Source organism: Camelus dromedarius, chromosome 7, assembly GCF_036321535.1.
Source record: "Camelus dromedarius isolate mCamDro1 chromosome 7, mCamDro1.pat, whole genome shotgun sequence".
Lineage (NCBI taxonomy): Eukaryota > Metazoa > Chordata > Mammalia > Artiodactyla > Camelidae > Camelus > Camelus dromedarius.
Window position 1 is genome coordinate 4,351,419 of NC_087442.1, and position 26,261 is coordinate 4,377,679.

At 35.8% G+C, this 26,261-nt stretch overlaps 1 protein-coding gene across 20 annotated transcripts in view; it reads left to right on the top strand.

Moving 5' to 3' along the window:
• Positions 1-26,261, top strand: part of KMT2C (lysine methyltransferase 2C) — a 237,278-nt gene that overhangs the window by 156,384 nt on the left and 54,633 nt on the right. For 19 of the 20 annotated variants that reach the window (XR_004137992.2, XM_064487184.1, XM_064487185.1 and 16 more), the window contains 12 exons: positions 1,171-1,287; positions 6,231-6,332; positions 6,538-6,642; positions 11,066-11,247; positions 11,499-11,663; positions 12,677-12,786; positions 13,339-13,404; positions 14,538-14,750; positions 17,189-17,317; positions 19,001-19,120; positions 21,660-21,790; positions 24,656-24,836. Coding sequence is in view for 19 of the 20 variants with exons in the window: in XM_064487184.1 (XP_064343254.1) it covers positions 1,171-1,287; positions 6,231-6,332; positions 6,538-6,642; positions 11,066-11,247; positions 11,499-11,663; positions 12,677-12,786; positions 13,339-13,404; positions 14,538-14,750; positions 17,189-17,317; positions 19,001-19,120; positions 21,660-21,790; positions 24,656-24,836 (1,621 nt within the window). In the remaining variant the exon portion in view is untranslated. Of the gene's footprint in view, positions 1-1,170; positions 1,288-6,230; positions 6,333-6,537; positions 6,643-7,068; positions 7,089-11,065; positions 11,248-11,498; positions 11,664-12,676; positions 12,787-13,338; positions 13,405-14,537; positions 14,751-17,188; positions 17,318-19,000; positions 19,121-21,659; positions 21,791-24,655; positions 24,837-26,261 lie in introns of those variants that run through there. The other variant, XM_064487189.1, reaches the window with a different exon arrangement.

The following is a 26,261-nucleotide window of genomic DNA, read 5'->3' on the forward strand; positions in this document are numbered from 1 at the left end:
ATGTATGTCTTTTTTATGCTCACAATAGGACCATAAATTACTACTTGGAAACCACTCTACCACGTAAATAGGTGACGAGTTCAGTATTTCAAACTGCGATAAGTGACATTAGTTGAAAATGTGACATATTATTTAACTTGTTAGGGAAAATATCAGAAAAGATTTTCCCGAGCATTTTAGTAATCTTAAATACACATAATGCCAGGTTTTTAAGGTAGTAATGCGTAAGTCTGAGAATAAATAGGAAAACAACATATAACCTTAGTACTTATTTGTTAAAATGTCAGGGAATTTAACATGTTTTCCCTAAGAATTTTTTCTTGTATTGGGTAAAAATCCAGATAAAAATGACTTGAAATGGAAATAATTTATCTAGATGATTTAAAACAAGCCATTTACTTTATCAGCTTTCCTATAGTCTTTAAAATAAGTGTCCTCTAAATACTGTGGTAGAATGAGGTATACATGTTCACTTCATATGGTCAGCTATTGAATAGTAAAGGAAATTGACAGTTTCAATGACAGAGGAAAAATACTCTTATACACTAGCAAAAATAAGCTTTCATGCAGTGTAGTGGTACAGAATATGGTTCTGGTACAGAATAGTAGTAAAGGACATGGACCCTGGGACCAGACTTGCCAGCTGCAGGACTTTGGGCAAATTACTTAACCTTTTTATTCGTCAGTATACTTGTCTCTAAAATGGGGATAATAAAATAGTCCTGACTTGATGAGATTTTTTTGAGAGTAACGAGGGCTTAGAGCAGCACATAGTAAGTACTCAGGACTTGTTAGCTATTAATATAATTATGAGAAACCCATTAGCAAGAAAGTCCTTCCTTATACCTGCTCTGTATACAGTACAATTTGTTGTACGTGAAAATGAAAACCTGGCTGAGGTTGTGGCTGCTCTAGCCACTTAAGATGTAAGATTAGGAAATGGAAAGATGCAGGGCATTCACAATGACAGACCCAAGTCTGATTTTATGTAGTCACAGAATACATATCAAAAGATGCAAATAATAAGCTTGTTCTCTTTATCATCCGATCAGAATAAACGAGGGAAGCAAGTATTTGTGTAACATTTAATAAAATGGTTTACCTAACATTTGGATTTAAAATTCTTCTGGGCTTTTGCAGACTGCTGACTTTTCCATATGTGTTGTATAGGGCCGTGGGTCAGGATTCCCAGGAAAGCGGCGACCTCGTGGTGCGGGACTGTCAGGACGAGGTGGCAGAGGCAGATCAAAATTGAAAAGTGGAATTGGGGCAGTTGTGTTACCTGGGGTAAGGTTCACTCCCTTTAAGTTTGCTGTAATCCTTTATCCATCAGCTGATGATGACAATCTCGTTTGTAGCAAAGTAGTTAGATTCTAAGAGTCACATAAATAAGCTAAAATTTTTATCTCTACTTTGCATTTCTTTTTAAACCCCTGATGAGGTTTTCTTTCATAGTTTCTGCTTTCTCATCCCTTTTTCTCACCTTCCTCTTTAATCTTTCTATGCCAGCCTTTCCCAAAAATCAAGTATGTATTTGCTCTTTATTAAAAAAAAACCCCCACAAAACTCCCATTATATTCTTGAGTTTATTTGAAGAATTAAATTATGTTGACGTTTTATGTTTTTGATTGTAGTTGCTCTCAATGTTGTACTGTGGTTTACAGAAGAAATTAGAAACGTTACAGATTAGTATGAACTCTATAAATGTTGAAGATTTTATGATTATCTTTGACATTTTAAGATTGATAAATATTTGCTCACTGGCACCTTACGAGGCTTTTATATTTAAATGTGTATTGAAAAAACTGCATTTGGCAAACAATGGCAGATATTTCATGCAGTAACTACTATTTTACCAATACCCTGTTTTTCAGATTCTAGTTATCATTTTAATTATCTTTTTAAGTTCAGGAGACAGGGAGGATTGTTCAGTTTTACTACTAAAGGCGTAAGGAAACTTGAATTCTGGTCCTTTTTTTAAAAAAAGTAAATCCCTCTTCATCCCCCAAATTAACATGCTTATTTAGGTATAGTTGATATAAAATAAGGTACAAGTAGTTAAAGTGTGCAGTTGCACAGGTTTGGACGTATGTGTACACCCTTGAAAACCACACCACAGTCAAGGTATTCACCCCTCAGTTCCCTTGTGCCCTCTGGAATCCCTCTGCCTTCCTCCCTGCCGCCAGGCCTTACCCTCAGGCAGTGACTCACCTGACTTCCATTAGTTTGCATCTTCTAGAGGTCATGTAAGTGGAGTCATGCAGAATTTACTCTTTGGTCTAACTTATTTCACTCAGTGTAATTATTTCATGCTCTTATGTGTTAATAGTTCACTCCTTTTTGTTGCTGGAGCATTTCATAGTATGGCTGTGCCACAGTTTGTCTATCTGTTGGGACACTGAGCTTGCTTCCGTTTTTTGGCTATTAGAAATAAAGCTGCTCTAAACTTTTACATACAAGTCTGCTGTGGACATGTGCTTTCTTTCTCGTGGGTAAATATCTAAGATTGGAGTGGCTGGATACTGGTAGGTATATGCTTAGCTTTTTAAGAAAAGGTTATTTTTCAAGTTGAATATGACATTTTATATTTGCAAGAATATATGAAATTCCCATTTCCTCCACATACTCACCCATGCTTAGTATGGCCAGTCTTCATAATTTTAGCCATTCTAACAGGTATGTTGAGAGTATCTTGTTTGCATTTCTTTTATGACTGATGGTTTGATCAACTTTTTATGTGCTTATTTGCTGTCTGTGTATCTTCTTTGATAAAACCTTCAAATCATCAACATGTTTTAAAAATTGTTTCATTTTTAACTTGCTGAGTTTTGATTTTTCTGTATGTATTTGAAACATAAGGTCTTTATCATATGATTTGCATATATTTTTCTTGCATTTTTTTGGTTTGTCTTTAACTTTCTTAACTGTTTCAAAGAGCAGATGTTTTAGTTTTGATGAAGTCCTGTGTATCTCTTCATTTCTCTAAGTCTTTAATTTTTTTCACTGATGTTCTTTAATCTTCAACAGGCAGGTTGAACAGGCACCATTTTTCAGATTTGTCTTACATATTTTTTAATGGTATTGTAAATAGTGTTATCTTAAGTTCAAATTGTGATTGGCTGGCTGCTGATCTCTAGAAATACTATTCTTTTTTGTATCCTACAATCTTAACTCCCTTATTCTAGTTGCTTATTTGTGGAATCCATTGGATTTTCTACATGTACAATCATGTTGTCTGCAGATAAAGACAGTTTTATGTCTTTGTTTTTAATCTGGAGATCTTTCATTTCTTTTCTTTATTGCATTTGCTATAAAGAGTATAGTGTTGAATAGAAGTGGTGAGATCAGATAACCTTGTTTTTGACCTTGAGGAGAAAGCATATAGTTTCTCATCATTAAGTAAGTATGGTGTTAGCCTTATTTTTGCTTTGTTTTAATGGACATCCTAAATCAGTTTGAAGAACCTCCTTTCTATTCATAGTTTGCTGAGATATTTTTGGAGTAGATGTCAAAAGTAGGTTCTGTCCAGATGCTTTTTTTGCATCTATAGAGATGATTGAGTGGTTTGTTTGGTGATACATGAGTTACATCAGTTGGTTCTTTTGTATGATAAAGCAATCTTGCAGTTCTAGGGATAAACTCCACTTAGTCATGATGTTGGATTTAGTTTAAAGTCTTAGACTTCTAATATTTACATTCATGAGGGATATTGGTCTCTAGTGTTATTTTTTTATCATGTCTTTGGTTTGGTATCCGCTTAATGTTGGCTTCATAGAATGAATTGGGAAATACATTTTACTCTTGAATTTTCTGGAAAAGTTGTTTAGTGTTGGAAATTTCTTTGTTACATTATTCACTGATAGACTCATTTGTGGATCCATTTTGGCTTCTCAATCTATCACCAGTCCTGTGGTTGAATTACTAGTTACTCCATTCTTAGCAGCACTTAATTTATTATTGATAGAATGTATTCTAAGTTTATGAAGTCATCTTCCTTGATTTGTAAGAGCTAATTTGGGGATATACATATAATGTATGAATACATTTCCTCAGTTAAAAAAATTAAAACATTATAGATAGATCAAAGTTTTCTCTAGTACCACTACTTCCTAAGCCCTGATTTTTTCACCAGTTTTGTTGCATTTACGTAATAGGTTGATCCATATGAAACTGCCAACATTCAACCACTTTTGCCCTGCAAAACCAGCAATTTCTTATGACTCAACCTGTTACATGTGCCAGTAGACTACGTATTGCATGTTTTCATACCATAGTGTCTACATCACAAAGTACAGCTTATTTTTCCACTCAGCAATGTTAGCTTGGTGATTTCTTCATGGAAATCCATGTAGATTTCTGCCCTGCTATTTTTTAAAGTGCTGTGTAATTTCTCATACTTCAGATTTTTCATATTTTTGGTCATTCTCTAGTGGTGACTGTCTAGGTTGCTTGCACTCTTCCTTTGTTGTCTTTAGGCCTTTGGACTGTAAACTGCTCTAATTGTTAACTCTATCGTAACAGTCGTACTGTCCATTAAAACTGCATTGAAACTCATTTGCATGGAAAAATATTATTACTGTAACGTATTCTTTCCATTTAGTAACTCTTTTTTCAGTTATTCTTCAAGAACAATAATTCCATTACTTTTTATTTGACTGTAACCTACTGTGTTTCAACTCTGTCCTTCCAGGACAATTGTAAGCTTTTAAAGCAAAGAGGATCGTATTTTGTAATTTTGGCAATGGCTCCCTGTTCTCTTTTTTAGCATCCAGTTCAGAGCTTTTTTCATAAGTACTCTGGAAATAATTATTAACAAGCCAGTGCATAGTTAGTTGATTTGCTCATTTTAACCAAGTCCAGAATTGAACAGCTATGGTTCATAATCCTTTGGCTAATACTGAAATTTTGATAAGTTATTCAAAATAATTATATTCTGAAACATTGCTGCCCTGAAGAAATATGTGAACCAGATATGTTATTTAAAACTTCCTATAGCTAAATTAAAAACAGAGAGAGGAACAGGTGAAATTTAATTTTAATGTGTGTCTTTTGACCCAGTATGTCCAAAATAGTATCATTTCAACATGTGACTTATAAAATACACAGAATTATAAATTGTCATACCTGTTAGCTTTATATTGAAATGGAAAGTTTTTATCATACAAATCAATGTTGATTTTACAGATTTCTAATTTAAGTCAATATGTAGAAGATTTTAGTTTTAATTGGCAGTGCGTGTAAATTGACTAAAAACTATAAGAAAATTTGAAGACCATTTTGTTGCTATTGATTTAGTGTTGCTTTTCAATTTTTCAATGCCCTTCTGAATTAGAGTTAGTTAATTTAAGTTGGATATAGTTTTCAAGCAGATATGTCTTTAATTCAGAGTCAAATCAATTATTCTAAAAAAGATGAGCCAGTTTTATAAATGTGGATATAAATATTTCAAGAAAAAAATGTTTTTGTACTTGATTTAGTTGCTAGAAAACTTCTAGGTGTGTTTAGAACAATTTGGGTATGTAAATCTGTTTTTCAGCTGTAAACTTCATGAAATTTAAATACAGATCAAATTATTTCTGATGTAAATTTTGTGTATGAATTGAGATATGCTGTAAGTTAAAATATGTACGATATTTCAGTGACTTACAATGAAAAAAGAGAATGTGAAATATCTAACAATGTTATTGATTACATATTGAAATGGTAATATTTTGGATATTAGGTAAAATATATTAAAATTAAAAAACCAAAAAAATACACAAAATTATTTATGACCTTTATTTATATTCTTTCTTATTTGGTACTGAGTCTTCAAAATCTGGTGTATGTTTTATACTTTTAACTTTATACCTCTCAGACTACCCACATTGCAGATTTTAAGAGTCAGTGAAATAGAGTGATACATGAATGTGCGTGTGTGTGCGCACATAAAATTTTATTTTCTTGATTAGATTATGGGTAATCAAGTCTTAGGAAAGACAGATTAATGTTTTCTCATTGCTTCCTGATCTGTGGGGCTTGTGACTCTGAAGAGACAATAAGTGAATTTAAAAATGCCATAGCTTATACTTCTATGGGAGTGTCTTGTCAATAATCGTCTAATTTGGAATTGTTAGTATAGTCCCTTGCAAAAAAGCTGTATTTTAAATATGAATCTTCTTAAGCTTTCCAGTTAAATGTAATAAAGTGAAAAATGTAACTTGGCGTTTTGTGTATTTTTCTTCTTGTAGGTGTCTGCTGCAGATATTTCATCAAATAAGGATGAAGAAGAAAACTCGATGCACAATACAGTTGTGCTGTTTTCCAGTAGTGACAAGTTCACTCTGCATCAGGTTTGGACTAGATTATTTGCCTTCCACTTCTGAATTCCTGTTTGCCCATTTCCGCTTCATCCCACATGCACTGAAGTAATCTAATACTTAGCTCTAGAGCTGTATTAACTTAGAAAGCATTTTTTTAAATTGTAAAGTTAGTACAGTAATAGTATACTTAGTTTGGTCTCCAATTTAAAACATGCTGATGTGTTCTAAATTTCAGGATATGTGTGTAGTCTGTGGCAGTTTCGGCCAAGGAGCAGAGGGGAGATTACTTGCCTGTTCTCAGTGTGGTCAGTGTTACCATCCATACTGTGTCAGTATTAAGGTAAATAGACGTAAATTTAAATATTAAGGTAAATATGCTTGAAGTTAACAAAACTGTATTGAGATTTGATTTGAGTAGCTTCCAGGTCTAATAGTTAATCGAGTATTGTTAGGATTATTCTGCATATGTGACAGTATTTAAGTACTTCACTGCCTTTAAAGTATTACCTCAAGAAGTGAACTTCTGTAAAGCTATGGTCTAAATTGTGGTAACTATCCTGCCTTGTCTTAAAAAAGTAGAACAAAAAATGTGTATCGTTAATTTAATAGATACTTTATACTATTTTTCGCTGAGGCATGAAGTTTAGTTGATTTATTCTGTCCATGGATCATGAAAGTTGAGAGTACTTAGTAAAAAAAAAAGCTCATTAGTTCACCCTGGTCTCATTTGCTCTCCTAGGCCCCCATCCATATACAAAAGGACACTTTCTGTTATGCTTCTTGAATGTGAGTGGGTTTGCATTTTTAATCAGTTTTGGAGCTCTTTTGGCATTTAGTTCTTGAAATTTTTTTCTGTTCCCCAACCTACTCCCCCAGCCCCATACCCACCCCGCCACCTCCCTACTACCGTTCTGGAGTCTCAGTTTTATGTGTGAAATTGCGAGATACTGTCCTCAGATTGCTGACACTTGGTTGATTGTTTTTGTCCCAATTGTTTTTCTCTCTGTGCTTTAGTTTTTGTAGTTTCTATTACATTCTTAAAACTCAGTTACTATGCAGTATCGAATCTATTTTTAATGCTGTCCAGTGGTTTTTTCACCCAGATAATTGTATTTTTTATGGTTTTTATCCATTTTATGGTTTACATTAATCTTGTAGTGTAAAATTTTTTTCTTCATTATGTTTTTTTCTTTCAAGTCCCTGAAAAATTTATAATTGTCTGCTGATTTTATCGTCTCTGGTATTTCTCATTGTGTTAATTAATTTTTCTCCTCATTGGAATATGCTTTCCTGCCCCCTGCCCCTGTTTTTAAACAGCTAATGATTGTGTGTGTGTGTGATTGAATGTAGGCATTGTGCATTGTGATACTGTATTGTTGGGAGTCAGGATTTTGTTCCTTTAAAAAGCAGAGTTTTTGTTGTGGCAGACAGTTACTTGTGGATAAGTCTGAACCTTTTGAAGATCTTTTTAAGCTTTCTGAGGTAGGTCCAGAGAGCCTTCACTCTGAGGTGGCTATTCTCAAACATTTTGGTGTTAGAACCCTTACCATTCTTAAAAATTACTGAGGACCCCATAGACATTTTGTTAATGAGGATGATAATTACTGAATATTTACTGTTTTATAAATTAAAACAAAGAGTATTTTAAAACACAAAAATAAAAAAATTAAAAAAAAAAGGCAGACATACCTCATATGATGTCAGTGTAATGATGTTTTATACATGTAGTCTCTACAAAACATCACTGAGTGAATTAAAGTGGAAAAAAAAATAACATCGCAGTATTATTTCGAAAATAGTTTAGACCACACTTTCTTAGCTACTTCTAGCGCCAGTTTAATACTTGAAGCATGTCCTTTATGAGATCGCTGCTGACTTCTCTCTAAACCTTCCCCTTCCTGCCATTCCAGTCCCCAGCTCACCAGTGTCTTTTCAGCCTGAGTGGTTGAGATTCAGATGCCTTCTGGTGTTGTGTGGACTGAACGTTGATAATTACTACAAATTCCCAGGAGTTGTTCTTTGCCTTGTTTTTGGGTCCTTGTTTGACCACCTAGATGTGCAGCGTGGTGTTCAGCCAAAGACTTCAGGGAATTCTGTGTAGAGTTCTGGAGCTCTTACTTCTTACTGTTCCATTCTTTCCAGTACTCTGTCCTCAGAAACACATTTCTGTACTGCCCTTTGTTCCATCTCTGAGGGCAGGTGTTGCATACATTTTGCCCAGTTTTCTAGTATTTTATTATGGAAGACAGATCTCGTCTCAGTTACTCCATTGCAGTTGAGGCTGATATCCATTACAGACTAAAAAAACACGTCTCTCAAACCTTCAACATGGTGCCATGGATGCGACCCTGGATTAATACCGTACTCAAAGAGTTCTTGAAAATGAAGACAAAACCAGTTTAACAGGAGGAAAAAAAGAGTTGATAGTATAACCCTGATATCTATACTAAGAGGAAATTTCAGAGGGCGGGAGATTGTTCAAATGTTGAAGTGCTTGAAGAGAGGTCAGATAACACAGCACTAGAATGTCATCTAGATTCGGGAGTAAGGAGGTCTTGACTGATGGAATCGGGCAGTTTCAGTGGTGATGAGCATAGTGCCCAGACTGTAGTATGTCAGGGAGTCAGTATAAAACTGAGGGGCTTGAGAGTTTGCCTATAAAGGACCAGAGGCTTTGAAATAGGAAAATAGGAATGAAGATACATTATTTAAAAAATTTGACTTTTTATCTTATGTTTCTCCTAAGCCAGGGGTTGGTAAACTATGGCACACAGGCCACATCTGGTCCACTGCCTTTTATTTTTTATTTTTTATTTTTTAATTTTATTTTTAATTTTTATTTATGATAAGTGACGTTTTATTGGAACACAGCCACACTCTTTTGTTTACATGTGTCTGTGGTAGGCTTCACACCACAGTGGCGCAGTTGTGTAGTTTAAGAGATTATCTGGCCCACAAATTCTGTAATGTTTATTTCCTACCCTTCACTGAAAAAGTGTTGACTGCTCCTCTGAGCTACACTGCTTTTCCTCCCCATTTGGGTAGATAATATAACTTGACAATCTAAGACTAATCTACATGTGAGTAAGTAGGCTAATCAAAGTAATAAATGTCCATACTTAAAAATTAAATGTCTGTAAAGCCTTGTAATGACTGGCCTCCCTGCCTCACTCTGCCTCCAGGTCTGAGTCCTGATCCCTCAAGGCAGCCGCTTTGGGTTCTTTCAGGTCCTTCTTGCAGTTACTCTGCAGCTCTAAGGGCTATGCTGGGGCTACTGCTTTATCTGTGTTAGATTTTGTTGACTTTCTGCTATGAATTAATAAATGCTGATCTAGCTCCTAAAATAGGCCCCCTGCCTTGTCCCAGTATCCTCCGATATTGCTGTTCTACTACATTTAGTTAGTGAACCATGGCGGTTATGACTCTGTAAATGTTCAGTGGAGATCTAAGTAATGTGCTATGACTTTATTTTGGTTTTCATGGAGTTTTTTATAGCAGGAAGAAAATAATGATCCATGATTTTCCATTAGTTTTTGTTGTTTGTTTTTACCTATTGTAGATTATTATTTTAAGAACCTGTTTTTCTGGAAAGAGCCCTGCCTGCTTTCCACACTCTCCTTTTCCCTGTTCTGAACTGTGTTAGCTGCTTCTAGACCTGTTGCTCAGTTCTCATCCTTACACATCTCTGGGCTGATGGTCTCTGTTGAGTTCATTGCTTTCTGGATTCCACATCTTTTTCTTGGTATATACATCCTCATTTTGTTCCTCATATCTGTAACTTCATTAGAAAGAATACTAGGGAGGTGAATTTTGAATCCCTGTGTATCTGAGAGGCATTGCACATCACATTTAATTGCTTGTTAGCTAGGTTAAGAATTGTACCTTGAAGTATTTCCCCATGAAATTGAGAACTATTACTCTATTTTAGCATCCAAAGTTGGAAAATTTGGTGCTATTTTGAAAGTTGTTCCTTTATTTAACTCTTCTTGACTTCTCAGGCAGCTTTTAGATGTTCTTAATCCTCATGATTGGGGTTTAGTATGGATGTTGATGGCTTGCTGTTTCATCGTAACAGGCACTTTGTGGTCCTTTTTATCTATAAACTGTAGTCTTTTGAGATCTTTGAGTTGATTCTAGATTCTTAATATTACATAGTATGGCTGCTTTGAGGAATTGATCAGAAGTATAGAGATTCTCAAACTTTTCTACTGCCCTTGAGGCAGAGGAGTAAATGTGAACTTGAAGTCCTAGCTTCATAGCCTAAAATCCTCCAAGACCATAAACTGGCCTTGAGAACTCAGATTGTACCTTAAATTTTTTACATTTTTATATTGATTTTAATATACAAATCCCTTATGCAATGTACCCAAGTTTCAGAATAATGAATTCTTGAAATGTCATAGATGAAATTAACTGCATTAACAGTAATGGGACCATTTACTTGATTTCTTTAAAATCCTGTTACCACATCTGTAAAGTGGACATTAGACCCACAGCACAAGGTACTTACACGAACTTAAAAAAGGCTTTAAGATATGTATCATTTTGATTATTCTGTCCAGTAGGCACACTCCTGAAAGTATACAAACGTGCCCACCTGGTACTAGGCCACTGTGGGCGCTCAGTGAATGCTAATTGCTTGCCTCTTTTCTGCTTCTAGGTGTATAAATAAGCACCACATTCGTTTATACGGCGTATTTGATCATGCAGAATGAGGTGTAAGCTAATATATGAACCATACGAATTGGCTGTTTCTTTTACAGATCACTAAGGTGGTTTTGAGCAAAGGTTGGAGGTGTCTTGAGTGCACTGTGTGTGAGGCCTGTGGGAAGGCAACTGACCCAGGAAGACTCCTGCTGTGTGATGATTGTGACATAAGTTACCACACCTACTGCCTAGACCCTCCATTGCAGACAGTCCCCAAAGGAGGCTGGAAGTGCAAATGGTACTCTAGGGTTTATATTTCCCTTGTTCGTCTTTTAAATTCAGGACTTTCCCACATTACGTTATTTTTTTAAATTAGCCACGTCTGTTTAATTGTGTAATACGTGTTTACGATGATAGATGTCACTAGTCAGAAAAATTTTCAAATATGCATTAAATGCTCTCCCCCTACTCTGTTCATGTGTAGCTTCTTTAATTACAGTAACTAAAAACTAAGCAAATAAAATTGCAACTTGGGGTATTGGATTTCAGGTGTGTGTGGTGCAGACACTGTGGAGCAACGTCTGCAGGTCTCAGATGTGAATGGCAAAACAATTACACACAGTGTGCTCCCTGTGCAAGCTTGTCTTCCTGCCCGGTCTGCTGTCGAAACTACAGAGAAGAAGATCTGATTCTGCAGTGTAGACAGTGTGATAGGTATTGTGTGGTTTTTTTCATCTTTTGCAAGCTTTTCTCTCTTAAATATAGCAAAAGGAAATTGGAAAATAACTTTCTTCTATCTTAAATTTAAGAAATAAGATTCTTCCTTTCCAGATTTTTAGTCAGCTAAAAACTTAACAAGAGTTTCCTGTTTGGTATTCTCAATTGCCTTCTAAACATTTTTAACTTGGGGCTTTTTGAGGGTTTATGAATCCCTTGAAATTAGACGTAGAATTACTGCCTGCATATATGCAATTTTCTATGGAAGATTTTTGAATCTTTTTTTAGATTCTACAAAGAATCTCGTATTCTATTTTCCTTAAACTACTTTTTCTTAATACTCTAGATATAAGTATCTCAATATTAGGTGCCAGCTCCTGCCCTCCCTATGTAGTAGTGTTCAGCTTCAAAATCAGAAAGCTGTTTTCTTCGATATCAATAGTATATTGTGCTGTGTTAGCACTTTACATGTTAATATTAGCAGTCATTATTATTTCATCAGTAATACTGGGTTCTCAGGACTCTGCCTACAAATTCTTTGTTCAAAGGCGGGACAACAGCTTGTGTGTTGCAGTGAACATTCACCATCACTTACATTTGCTGTATCTCCCCCACAGTGCCTGCATCAGTGGGAGCACCTGGGCGCGGCACCACTGGCAGTCTTCTGAGTTCCTTTCTTGCCCTAACTAGCTTCCTCATTGTCTCTGAAATCCTCAGTATATGATCATAAAGCAGTTACCCCATCCTGCTCATACAACGTGCTTTTGTTTCCTTCGTAGTACTTATTCTCATTCCTTTTTCTTCTTTGCAGCTCTCGCGGTTTCTGTGGGTCAGTAGGAATGGTTAGGAGAAGGGTGCAGCGTGGTCTAGGTGGGAGGAGCACATGAGACTAGGGGCTTCACGGTCGGACGCTGTCCACTGCTCTTGTAGTTTTTAAAAGGAAACCATCTTCAGTATATATATATATATTTTTTTTTTTTTTTTGTAATGTGTGAATATGATCTTTTTAGATGGATGCATGCAGTTTGTCAAAACTTAAATACTGAAGAGGAAGTGGAAAGTGTGGCAGATATTGGTTTTGACTGTAGCATGTGCAGACCCTATATGCCTACGTCAAATGGTAAGATATTAATACAGGCCGTGCGTGTGTGCACTTACACAGCTGATTGTGCTTGCTGGGCCTAACCAGTGAGTGGGCCTCATGCTAGCTCTTTTTCTCTTTTTGTGAAACTATTATTTGGACAAGTATGTTATGAAAAATAAGTTACTGTTATGAAAAATAAGTTACTCTTGTTAATTTATAACTCTTATCATCCCAACTTAAGGTATTAAAACAGTGTACTTACATAAAGGAAGTAAATTAAGAATTATTTTTGCTATAAGATGGAATTGTTGTTTTCAAGACTCATAATTTTGTAGTTAATAGCAGTGTGTAGAAAACCGGTACATTGGTCCTTTATCTTTACCAGTTTTTCTTCCATGACGTGTATTTCCTGCACCATGACTCCTTGTTGTTAGGTTGTTGTTTTAAAGACGCCTTTAGTTCTATTTATTGTTCAAGCATTTATTTCAGTAAAATGGGTACAGCAGTAGAAACTTTAATCAGATGTAAATCTTTAAATACACTTTACCTTTTCTGAAAAAATTACATGATTTTTTTTTTTAATTTCAGTGCCTTCCTCAGACTGCTGTGAATCTTCACTTGTAGCACAAATTGTCACAAAAGTGAAAGAACTAGGTAAAATCTGAAATGCTTTGACTGTTCTTTACAAAAAGCAAAGAGATGTTTTGTTTTTATATAACTGATTTGCCACATGTTACATGAATCCTGCCTTAATCCACGCGGGTGTTCAGTCTACATTCCCTAATGCTGGTTATCATTTCTGTAATTGGCATATAAAATGTCTGACTTGTCCAGCTTTAGTGGGACAGTATTCCTACAAATCTTAGCATATTGACAATGAAAATAACACCCCCACCCCTCCTTTTGTTTTTGTTTTTTTTTTTTTTTTTGGTGAGGGAGAGGTGATTAATTTTATTTATTTATTTTTAGAGGAGGTACTGGGGATTGAGCCCAGGACCTCATGCATGCTAAGCACACTCCACCACTTGAGCTGTACCCTCCCCTGAAAATAACCACTTTTGAAATAACTGTTAACTCTGCTTGCTTTAGTTTTATTGATACATTACTGTGTTCAATTAGCAGACAGTAAGACCTAGTTAACAAACAGATTTCTTCGGAATTAGTTCATTCTCTTACTACTTCTTCTGTAATAGGTCAGCCTAAAATAGTGATTTACATGATATTCTTATTAAACTATCATTCTTTTGCCTACTGCTATTTGATATCATCTTATACGGAAACATCTGGATAGTACAGAAATTGTTCTAATGAACAGCAATTTTGTATCTTTAAAAATGTGTAGGATTTTCTGCTTATTTACTACCTCTCCCTGTAAGTGATTATATTGATACTTCTGATTTCCAGAAGGGCTTCTGGTGTATTCTTACTTCTCATATGTAAATCAGTCCTTGCCTTGGAGTCTGAAACAGATACTCTAGGAGAAGTCTGGTAGCTGAAGCATTGCTTTTAGCTTCAGTGCTTTCCTTCTAAATACTTGTACTGATACGTGAAAATAGAAGTGCCAAGAAGACCATTTAAAAAAAAACCTCACAACCTTTCTACCTGTAATTCAAGGAAGTTTGGCCAATTATTCTTAGTTTTGAGTACTATTAATTATTCATGCTTTTCATAGGTAATTGGTTTATAGAAGTCACATTCCCTTGACATGGTTTTATGGAATAATAATCAACTGATGAATCAAGTAAAGTGAGAGTTTTAATTTGTATCCTGGGATGTTATAATTTTAGATCCACCCAAGACCTACACCCAAGATGGTGTGTGTTTGACCGAATCAGGGATGACTCAGTTACAGAGCCTCACAGTGACAGTTCCAAGAAGAAAACGGTCAAAACCAAAGCTGAAATTGAAGATCATAAATCAGAATAGCGTGGCTGTCCTTCAGACCCCTCCAGATATCCAGTCAGAGCATTCAAGGGATGGTGAAATGGATGACAGTCGAGGTAATACTTACATATTTTCCATGGACTATGTTTGCAAAAGTTAGAGCATATTAAGTAGTTTTAAAAATATATGTGATTTATTTAAGAGTGAATTCTGCTGGCTTGGATAACCCCCCTGGTGTGCCTCTGTCCTTTCTAAGTGAGTAGTGTTCTTAGGTCCTGCCTTTTCAGGTTCTCTTCCTTTCACATAACCCTCTTAGACCAGATGTGTGTTACACAAACTCCCCGGAGCACCATGTTCTTGAGGATCACAGATGGGAGAAGTCAGAGTTTGCTAGGTAGCTGCGTAAACCTCCTCAGGTGCTGCGAGCTTGGTTTCTGTGGTTAAGTTAAAGTGTGACTCCATCCATGCATTCTGTAAAAGGAAGAGCCGTCATTCATCTTCAAGTATCAGCTCATATTCACAGATGTTCATTATAAACCATCTGTTTATAGACTTTTTTTGGTCAGAATACATATCAAGTTTCTTCTAGTTGAATTGAAATGAAAAAGTAATTTTAGTGGCGTTAGATTTAGTATGAGTTTTATTTTTGCTTAATGGGCTTCCTTATTTTTAGGGTGGTTATTTCTCTTCAGCTGATTCAGAAATAAAATAATAATTACTTCTGTTTCATCACATTTTAACACTGAACAATATTTATTGAACGCCTGCTGTGTGTGTGCCAGATGTTGGAAGTCATATCAGTGAACAAAGCAGATATAATTCTCTGCTCATGGAGCTTACAATTTAGTGTTTGGAGAAAAGACTATCAAAAATATAGAATGTAGTAATTAATAAAAATGTGCTTGGTGAGTGCTGTGGAAAAAATAGAGTGAGCGGGAATGCAGACAGCGGTGTGAGGGAGCAGAGGAGCCAAAAGCCGTGTTTGAGCAGAGCCTTGAAAGTTGTGATCGAGCCGCTTGACCGTCTGAGGGAAGAGCATCGCAGACACAGGGAAGCCAGTGCGAAGGCGCTGGCTGGGAGGAGCACTCTGCTGCGATGTGAACGGACTTTTAAGCCCGACAGTTGCGGCACGCAGTTCTGTTAGGAGGCTGTTGCATTTGTCCAGGTGAGAGGTGATGTCTTAGAATGGGTCTGTCTCTTGTGTATTATCAACTAATCCTCGTTTCTTTTGTAGTAGTGTGCTTTCAGGTCTGTGTGGTTGGGAGAAAACCCTTCTGATTCTTACATAGAACCCATTTCCCAGTATCACTGAACAGTAGTTCATTTTGATGTTTTAAGTGACTTGGGGCTTGTGAAGAACTACTGTGTATGTCTAGGAGGAAGGAATTGATGAGATTACACCAGTGAAATACTTATTGAACACCCTATTACGCACCAAGCTGAGGGATGCGGCTGTTAATAAGAGTCTTGATACCTATTTTAAGGAGAATATAGTCTAGCAAGGAAATGGACGTTAAAAGAACAATTAAGATGAAGCATGATGATACCGTACAGGAGCATGTAACTGTGGAAGGTAACCTTGTCTGAATACCAGGATTCTCTTAAGACAGTGACAGTTACAATGAACCTTGAAAGATGAGCAGTTGGAAAGTGGAGGTTGGAGAGGTAGTGGAAGAAAGAGCTTGATGTGTTTGAGGACCTGAGCATGCCTGGCAGTATTGGAGTGAGGTGAAGCAGGAGAGTTCACAAGAGACTATTATAATGGCCTTGCAATTTGAACTTCATTTTGAGACCACTGGAAAGACAAAGGATTCTTAGGCAGACAGTTGATGCATATTTATGGAAAGATCATTTAGGCCTCAATTTAAAGAACTGATTTGAGAGGAAGGTAAACTTGGAGTCAGGGAAGCTAGGTAGGAGAGGAGGGCATTGCAGTAAATCACAATCGGACCCAGATGGTAGTAAAAAGAAATAAAATGTTTTTGAGGGCTATTAAGGAGTTTTGATTATAAGAGAAAAGAAATTAGGAATTTCAAGGCTGTACCCCAAGATTCTGGCTTCTGCAGTGCACATTTCCTTGCTTTTAATGATGGTAGGTTAAACCCAGAAAAGGGAGAAGGTTTATCATAAGTTAGTAGTTCAATTTTGTACGTAGTTTTCAGTAACTAGGTAATATCCACTTACAGATATAGTTGGAGCTCAAGAGTTGTAGGCTAGAGAGACAGCCTTGGATCCTGGACCTGAACACATAATTAAAGCAGGGGAATGATATGTTAAGTGCTGATTGATTTATAATTGTCTTTTTTGAGTGTTCTCTGTGTGTTTTCCTTTCTCTGATTCGTATACGTTTCATTTCCTGAGAACAACACATTAAGTAGCATGAGTTTTACAGCCATTTGGGGCCTTTTCCTTCTCTTTCTGTATTTTCCCTATCAGCGCGGATGCATGATTAGAACGGCTCAGCAGCCACTTTGCTTTGTATTGCCTATTATGTAGAAATTGTGTATTTGATAGTTTTTTCCAACTTTTGTCTGTATGTGTACTTTTTTTGCAGAAGGGGAACTTATGGATTGTGATGGAAAATCAGAATCCAGTCCTGAACGGGAAGCTGTGGATGATGAAACCAAGGGAGCAGAAGGAACAGAGGGTGTCAAAAAGAGAAAAAGGAAACCATACAGACCAGGTCTGGTGCCTGAGCTAGACATTTTAGTATAATCAAAACTCAGTTAATTCAAGAAAAATTTAACATTGAGGGCTTCAGTGATAATGAAATAATCAGGATGAAATATGACTTCTTAACAACTCTCTAAACTAAAACTTGTATGTATAGATGAAAGAACTGAAGTGTTTGAATATGCTTTTTATGTGAAAAATTCACAATCACAATCAGTCATTTTAATGCTTATCCTGAATATTACCCATTTTATTTGATGCTTTGCTAGATGTGCTTTTATTTATACTTGGACTTTTAAAGCTGTTGTATTTTTCCTTGGTGTGTACTTTCATAATTCTTTTAATTTTTAGCATTCAGTTTCTAATAGTTTTGTTTCTTAAACTTATTTCTGTGTTTATGGGTTCTTACACCTCCTAAAATTCATAGTCAAAATACATAGTTAATAATGTGACTAATTAAAACTCTCTTCTTTTCTCTCCCTCTGGGAAGAGAGAGAGAAGCTTTCTTGCTTGCCAAATTTTATTTGCCTTACTGGGAAAAATTACTGAAATGGGCACAAGACAGGACTTGTAGGCTTTCTTTAGGCAGTTTATTAATGTCTGTTTATCAATGAATGAGGTATTATATTGAGTCAGTTCAATCTTTATTCTGATTGCTTATATTTTATTGATAACAGTAGTCTAAATACCTTTTGATGTATAAGGAAAAAACTTTGTATTCTGCAAGACCTTGAAAGGTTACTTTTCTTACAGATGGGCCATGTATAGGGCCTATAGATTGTTATATGAAAATGATTTCATTTCTTCTCAATTCTGAGACTTATAAATGCACTTTCTTAGGCTCTGCCAAATTCCTTTTAGGAACTTACATTTAATGTTGGGTTTTCTTTTTTCTCCCCCCCCCCCCCTTTTTCTGCCTTAACTGGAGTCATCCATATAAGAGACCCATTTGAGGGGCCCATTAGGTCACAAAGTATATTGTTAGGCTCTGTATCCCGTGACAAGAGCTGTTTGTGTTACTATGTGTCAGGCACTATTCTCAGCTCTTCACATGAATTAATTTATTTAATGCTTATAACATGTATATGAGCAGGTGCTATACATTATCTGTATTTCCCCAGTGAGGGAACTGAAGCAATGAAAAGTGAAATAACTTGCCCGCTATTGACTAGTAACCAGTGTTAAACTGGCCGCAGATTCCGTGCTCCTGCTACAGAGCTGTCTGACTGTGGCTCATGTCTGAGGGTGTTATCTGGGAGTGACTAGACACATTACCCCCAAAGTCATGTTGATTTTACTTGGATTGTCTGGTTTAGTGTGTATCTTGTATCTGTTCTCCCTCAACTAATGCACGAATAGCTTGAATGGTGATAATGAGTTGCTGGCACTAAGTAAATTCCTGTAACGTTTGCTCTGACATTGCTTAGGAGAGGAAATAAATACATGCAGTCTTCTGTACTTGAATAAATTTTTAATCCTGTTTGTTAGTTACAAGCTAACAGTAGCTTTGACCTCTTTTACTTGCTTATTTCCAAACTCTTGTATTTTGCATTAAAACAAGATGATTGATTTAAAGTGGCCTATATTGAATTTGGGAAATGCCTCACTATTTAAGCAATACCACCCTACTTACTGTGGAAACACAGGGAGAAATTTGTTATTTATAGGATTATCTAATTTCTCTTTTGGGTAGGTATTGGTGGATTTATGGTGCGGCAGAGAAGTCGAACTGGACAAGGGAAAACCAAAAGATCTGTGATCAGAAAGGATTCCTCAGGCTCCGTTTCTGAGCAGTTAACTAGCAGAGATGATGGTATGGTGCTGATTCTGCTTGATTTAACCCCTTTGTCTTGATATTCCCTATTGAAAAGAGCTATCCTAAATAGTTGCTACAGTTACAGTTTTATTGTTTCTTGTTGATCAAAGGATTTGAGTGCCTGTATTGTTCATGCGTGCAGTAGAGAACTTAAGTTTGATAAGAATTTATTTAAATCCAGTAGACTGTATTGCTTTGAGATTTTTTAGCAATTTTTTTCCTTTGTTAAATGTAAACAGTTTAGGGACTGAATCAGTTAGTTAAATTTGGTGCCTTGTGTTCGATCATAAAAGGGCTTTCTTTCCCTGCCTTAGCTACTTGGCATAAAATCAGAAATTTTGGGGTTGTTTAGTTGAAAATGACAGGGTACTCCAATAAATATTTTTAGTATGTCATCCTTACTTAGAGTTTCAAAGAAAGCTCAATCATTGCTTAAGCCATAGCTTAACTGGTTCTAATGAAGACTTTAGTCAGTAACAGAGTTCTTGCATTATTGTGTGATGGGTTTTGGCCTGTGAACTTCTAAAACATATTGCTGCACCTTTTTAAGAGCTAGTGCCATGGTGGTTTTAAAGAAGTTTCTAATAGGACTTAACAAGGCTATAATAAGCCCCAGTTAAGAAATGTGATATGTTCAATGAAACTTTCTCATGTTTTCCATCTCCGTCTTTGTTCTGTCCTCTAAATAATTTTAGTTTTATCATTTAGTTCAGTATTTTTTCTTCATCTGTGTCATCCAGTCATTTAATGTATATTTAATATGCGTTGTTTTCTTTTCTAAACTACCTTTTTGATATTTAAACACTTTGTAATTTCTTTTTACAGCTTATTCCTTTTTGTTTCAGTCATTTATTTCTTCATGTATCTAATTGATATAAAACATGAAGTTTCTAAAGCCTTTGCACACCTGATTCTACTGTGTATCTCCTGGCCCCGTCTCCTGGTGCCTCATTTCATTGTGTTTATTGTGTGAGACAGAGACATATATATTAAACAAAACAAAACAAACAAGTTTGTTTTTTAACTATGACAGCCCATATTCTTTAGAATATTCTCTTAACTTTTTCTTGAGGACCGAATTAAAGCCGGGTTCCTTCAGAGAGTATTCCCATTTGTTGCTGGCAGGAACGTTAGATGCTGCTACCCTAGGACTCCTTTAAGCTAAATTCTTAGCTTGAAGTTTTTTTGGTCCACCTACATTATATAAATTCAGACTTCTTATGCATCAGGGCTTATATGAGTTTGTAAACTCTCGGGGAAGATTTTAGTTTTTTTGCCTTTCTACACAGCACTGTATTCCGTGATGAGATGACAAGCAGTTTTTTTTGCTGTCGGTGGGGGGGGAGAGGGAAGCGGAGGTGAGTGATGCGTGGAGGACCAGGGGAACTGGGGGGGATGTGTGTGTATCTCATTAAACCAACCCTGGGTGTGGAGTCCTTCAGGGTCCCACCTGTATGCCAGGCGCCTCTGGTTAATCTCCACCCCAGGAAGCGGCTGTGGTCTTTGTCTTCTGTTCCCCATTGCTCATAAGGTTCTGAAAACTAGAGTTCAGGGTCACTAGATTTTAGCAAAATTTCACAGAGCTTTATTTGGTTCTTTGCTTATTTTTGTGGCTCCTGTTTTACCGTAATTTTTGGTCTTGGAGAATTATTTTCTGGCTAGATTACTAGTATATTTTTAAAAGTTGTTTCAAAAATGTTAATCCACTATATTTAGTGGTTTTTCAGAAGAGTCAGTCCACCTATGCAGTCTGGCAGTGAAAGGGCCTACATGCATTTTCAGAAGGAATGCGCCATTTGCCTTAAGAAGTACATGAGAGTATCATTTGGTTCCTCGCTTACCTGCTTTAAGTGGTGTACTTGTTTCTTTGCTAATTTCGTAGTCCACTGTTTTGGATTTTTGCATTCTCTGATTTTAAGATTGAGCATTCATAGCGTATTTATGAGCATATTCATAGATAGTCATATTTTATCAGCATGTGTATACTACAGATAACTAATTTGCAATAAACCCCTGAACTTGGGATTGCTGGATTGAAGGACACACAGTTTTAAAAAGCCTTTTGTTGGATATTCACAATAAACTCTACAAAAGGATTGTACCTGCTAGATTCCCATTAGTAGCGCATGAGTACCTATTTCTCCGTACTCATTAGAGTGTGTATTTCTTCTTTCAATCTTTAACAAAATACTGACTTTAAAAACGGAGCAACCAAGTTTCTGCCTTGCGAGTAAGGAAATGCTAAGAAACAGTAGGAAACATGCTGATAGTGATATGAAATGAAAAGTTTTTATGGTATTTAAAACTTGCATTGAAATCTTTTTGTGGAAAATCATGTTTGTCAAGTCATTATGCTGTATACCTTAAAATTATGTTTTGTTGTATATTATATCTCAAAACTGAAAGAAAAGAAAAAACTTGTTTGTTCATTTGGCTCTGTGGAGCTGTGTGCTGTTGGTCAGCTGTGAAATTGCCGTTGGTGGGTTTACCTGAAAAGCTAAGAACCGTGTGTTTATGAGTGTGCCTGTTGTTTCAGGCTGGAGTGAGCAGCTGCCAGACACGCTAGTTGATGAATCTGTTTCTGTTACTGAAAACACTGAAAAAATAAAGAAGAGATACCGAAAAAGGAAAAATAAACTTGAAGAAATTTTCCCTGCTTATTTACAAGTAATATTTTACTTTATATTATGTATTTATTAATGAGAGAAATGTAAAGTGATGTTTTGAGTTTTGACAACCCATTTTGTTGTTTTTGTACGTGTTTTCTTTGTTTTGTTTTTAATTAGTGATCATAAATCCCATTTTTACCTTACAGGGGCCCCTAAAATTACATTGACCTTTTCTTGTGCTTTGATACCTTTCATGAAGTTCTTTTTTATCCCAGTTTTTCACTCCTAAATATTTCATAAGATAGACGAGGACTATTAGCGTTGAGAAAGCTCCTTCTTTCAAGGCAGTCACACTTATGTGCTCCCCTAACCCAAGTCTGGTGGACAGCTCCCTCTGCCAAGACAGGTTACAGTAATTGTGTTCACTGAGTGAAGATGGGTCTTTAAAATCGCGTCCTGGTTTTGAAACACCACTCTGCTACCAGACAGATGTGTGTTCTTGTTCTATTTAATATCTGTGTGCCTTGGTTTTCTCATTTATAAAACTGTGGTGATACCTGCTGCACAGAAAAGTTGAGAGATTAAGGATTATGTATATAAAGTGCTTAACTCTGTGCCTTACTTTTTTTTCTGTCTTTAATAAATGTTTAATTTTCCCCTTAATCCCATCAGATACCCCTTCATTACAGCTTTGTACCCTTAAAAAATACATGACAGCAATTTTATTGTTCAGGAAATAGACCCATTTACTGTTTGAATTATCTTCAGTTGCATCCTTTGTGGTGTTGTCTCCCGTTCCCTTCACCTCCTCCCTTAATAGTCCTTCCTGGGAGAACTGAGTAGATGACACACCCTCCTCCTCTTCCTGCTGATCCTTCTGTAAAGTGTAATCTGTATTTAGGAAGCTTTCTTTAGTTTTTGAATGAAAGTATGAAAACTGACCATTTCATACTTTGTCCAAAAAGCCTTTAAAAATAGTATATCTAATTTCCTGATTACTATTGTAATCTTAATCTTTTGAGCTGGATTGTTTCTTGTGGTGTGAAGGTGTAATTCCCCTGGTGTACATCAGTGATATATAGCTTTTTTTGATGTAAAGAAAGCTTTTGTAGTGGTTCTGTTTCTTGGACATCGTATGATTTTTCACCAAAAAATTGGGAATATATAGTGATAAAAACCCATTAGGAATTCCAATTTTTCTAGTTTTTCTTTATTAATCGTAACAGTGTCAAGATAAACTATAAATAATTGTATTACCTGCCTGGTGGAAATATTTACGTGGTCTACTCAGAGCCGGTGGTGCTGCATGGCCGTAGGAACCTCTGTAGTAGATCCAAAGTCTCCAGGTTCTGGGCATCACTGAATATCAAGTTAGAAACCATGTGGAGCCACACCCTTATGTTAACTGCATGAAATAAAAAGCTACCAAATTAATAAGAATGATACAGTGTTTGATAAATACCACTGAAGTCATCATGAGTCACATAAAGAAAAAACTTGCTAATGGTGGTCTCAGATTTATACTGAAGGCATTGAATAAATGATCTATGAAGTTCTAAGATGCTTTCTTTTATTTAGCATTTTTCCTAATGATAAGAACATTCCTGGTATAAGAAACAAATTGCCTTCTGTCCAGTGATTTATCTTTGTGAATTTTCATATTTCTTTTTCATAGTGAAATAACTTGTTCATTAAAAAAATGTGAAAATTCCAAATCAAATATTCATCTCCTCTGCCGGACTTCACATACCTCCTCCTTTATCCCTTCTCAAAAGTGAACAGCTCACAGTTTATCCTTTCAGAACTTTTTAAATAATTTATTTTTGCATAGTCACAATAGTCTTGGTTTGTATTTTATGTTTTACTGGACATATCACTCAATTTTCTTTATTACTGTATTTTAAAGCTTTTCTTTGACAGCATGGTTCTACGTCCTTTTTTAAAAAATGTATTTTGTAGTCTGGGTGTTCATTTAGTCAAGCTTTTTGACAGACATTGAGGCTGTTATCACTTTCTGGTATTATTAAAAAAAATGCTGCAGTGAACCTTTTTTGTGTATGTATATTTAGCAATACTATATTAAATGTTGGTGGTTACTGCAGAATTGCCCTCTACCAAGGATTCCTTTTCCAGACAGACCACATCACAAAAAAAAATAGATTAGAGCAGAGTTTTTGCATTGAAGTAAGTGAAGGGTGTCCCCAGGGCTTCCCTGGGAAAGATCCTAGAGTTGTAAGGAGCCCAGCGTGACACAGTGATCCCTACAGTGGAGAAGGTAGATTGAAATGGAGGAAAGTTCAAACAAAAAGCCAAAAGCCTTTAATAGCAGTAGATTTTGTACATATAGTTTGTGGTTAAAATGACTATAAAAAACTCTTTCAGATTTACAGCGTGTGAAGTCTTTAATGTGGTAATCTGAATCAGTGCGAGATCACTAACTCTATATGGAGTGTATAAATACTAAAGCTGTAGATCAAACTCTGTGCTGCCCTCTGCACATAATCTGTAAATATCCGTGATATTCACGAAGCTTCAATTTTTCTTATAATATGAATTAAGGTGCCATAGTATTGTAAATCTATCATTTTTAAAATTTATTTGTAGTGTGATCTGGAATTGAATTATACTATAGTTGCTAGAAACACGTTTTGCAGAATTGTGTGGTTGTAGTTGCATAATTTTATTTGTTTATAGTAAAACTTTAAAAAATCTTTTAAAATAAGGAGAGTCTATATAAAAGTATTGACAGGGTATTTCTATGTTGTTTATATTGTTTATTTCTGTGTTCAACTTCCATATTGTTAAGTACTAAGCTTTTCTGTTATTTCTGCCTTCTTGTCAAAATGATTGCAGAATTATCTGTTGGCATTTTAGAATTTTATAAATAAGTCAGTCGTTTTCATATGTGCTTATCTTTGTCTAGGAAGCTTTCTTTGGAAAAGATCTTCTAGATACAAGTAGACAAAACAAGCTAAGCTTAGATAATCTATCAGAAGATACAGCTCAACTTTCATATAAAACAAACATGAACACAAATTTCTTGGATGCTTCCTTAGATCCACTACTTAGTTCATCCTCAACTCCAGCAAAACCTGGAACTCACGGTATGTGCAATAAACCACAGATGTTTCCTTTATCACATGATATTCATCTTCCTTTTAATTAAACCTTTGAAATGATTTACTTAGGCCTCATATGCATTTTAAGAATCAACTTTTGAAGTGTAGCTTGCATTCAGCAAATGCAACTATTTTAAGTGAAACGGTCTATAAGATTTGGCAAGTAAATTTATCTGTGTAACTACCACCGAATCAACTCTGACGAATTGCAGAGGAAAGTGTTTGGTTTACAGTTTGCTGAGGGTAACGTAAGGGAGTGTAATTAGCCATAGTTGGTGAGTTATAAATATTAATAGTCTTGAACTTAAGGTAGATTTTTGTTAATTACATAGTCCAAAGAAATTCAAAAAAGGAAAAAAGAGTCCTGTAGTTGGGAACAGGCTGATAGACTGTGTTGATAAAGTGTGACACTGCTTTAGGTCAGTTTCTCACTACTGATGGGTTGGGCCAGTAAACCTCTGTTGGAGGAGGGAGGTGTCTGGTGCACTGCAGGTTACTTAGCAGCATCTCTGTCCTCATGACATCATGATGATCAAAAATGTGCCACATATCCCCTGCAAAACTGCCCTGTATTGAGAACCACTCCCGAGATACAGTGACTGTGGGACTACTTAGGATCAGAGGAAGGTATGAGAGCTTAGTGTTTGTAACGCAATGGTAACGTCAGCAAGGCTCTCACCGTTTAACTAGTTGGTGTCTAACAGCTGTCGTCACAGAATACCCCCCCTTGTATTTTTATCTTACTTTTAATTATAAGTTTAATGTGCTTTTGACTAGCTTCCTTTTTGCCATTGAAGTACAGTGGTTACTCAATTTTATAAACTCAGTTTGGAAAATAATCTTAAGGTAGCCTTCCACTGAAAGATGACTTTTGATATATTAAGTAGTTATAGCATCATTCAATTGGCATTATCCTGGATTGAAATGCAGGCTTTTATTTTTTATTTTAACTTCTTGAAATAATTAGAAGCAAAAATACCCCCATTATATGCATGCATGTGGCTGTGCTTATAACAGAGAGGAAATTGAAGCATGGGACTAAAGGCCATGCTTTTTGTTTGTTTAATGTTAGCAATATTTTCACTTTAGTTCTGTTTTAAGTACTTACCTGCTCTCATCCACATCAGTATGCTGTTAAAATAAGGCATAGTGAAGGACTTGTCAGTCCTTCAAAGGGTATCTTGCTATGAAGAATGTCTTATAAAAATCTTGACTAGCCATTAAAGACTTACATAGAAGTTAATTGCACTTGAGTTTTTCTAAGGAAGAGAACTGAGGTTGTAGAGAAGACATTGTGACAGGAAAGACAATATATGCTATTTTTTTTTTAATTTGAAGTTGTTTTTTCCACAAAACTGCTAAAGGAAGACTTTAATGATAAAGGAAAAACAAGAGGATGAAATAACACCG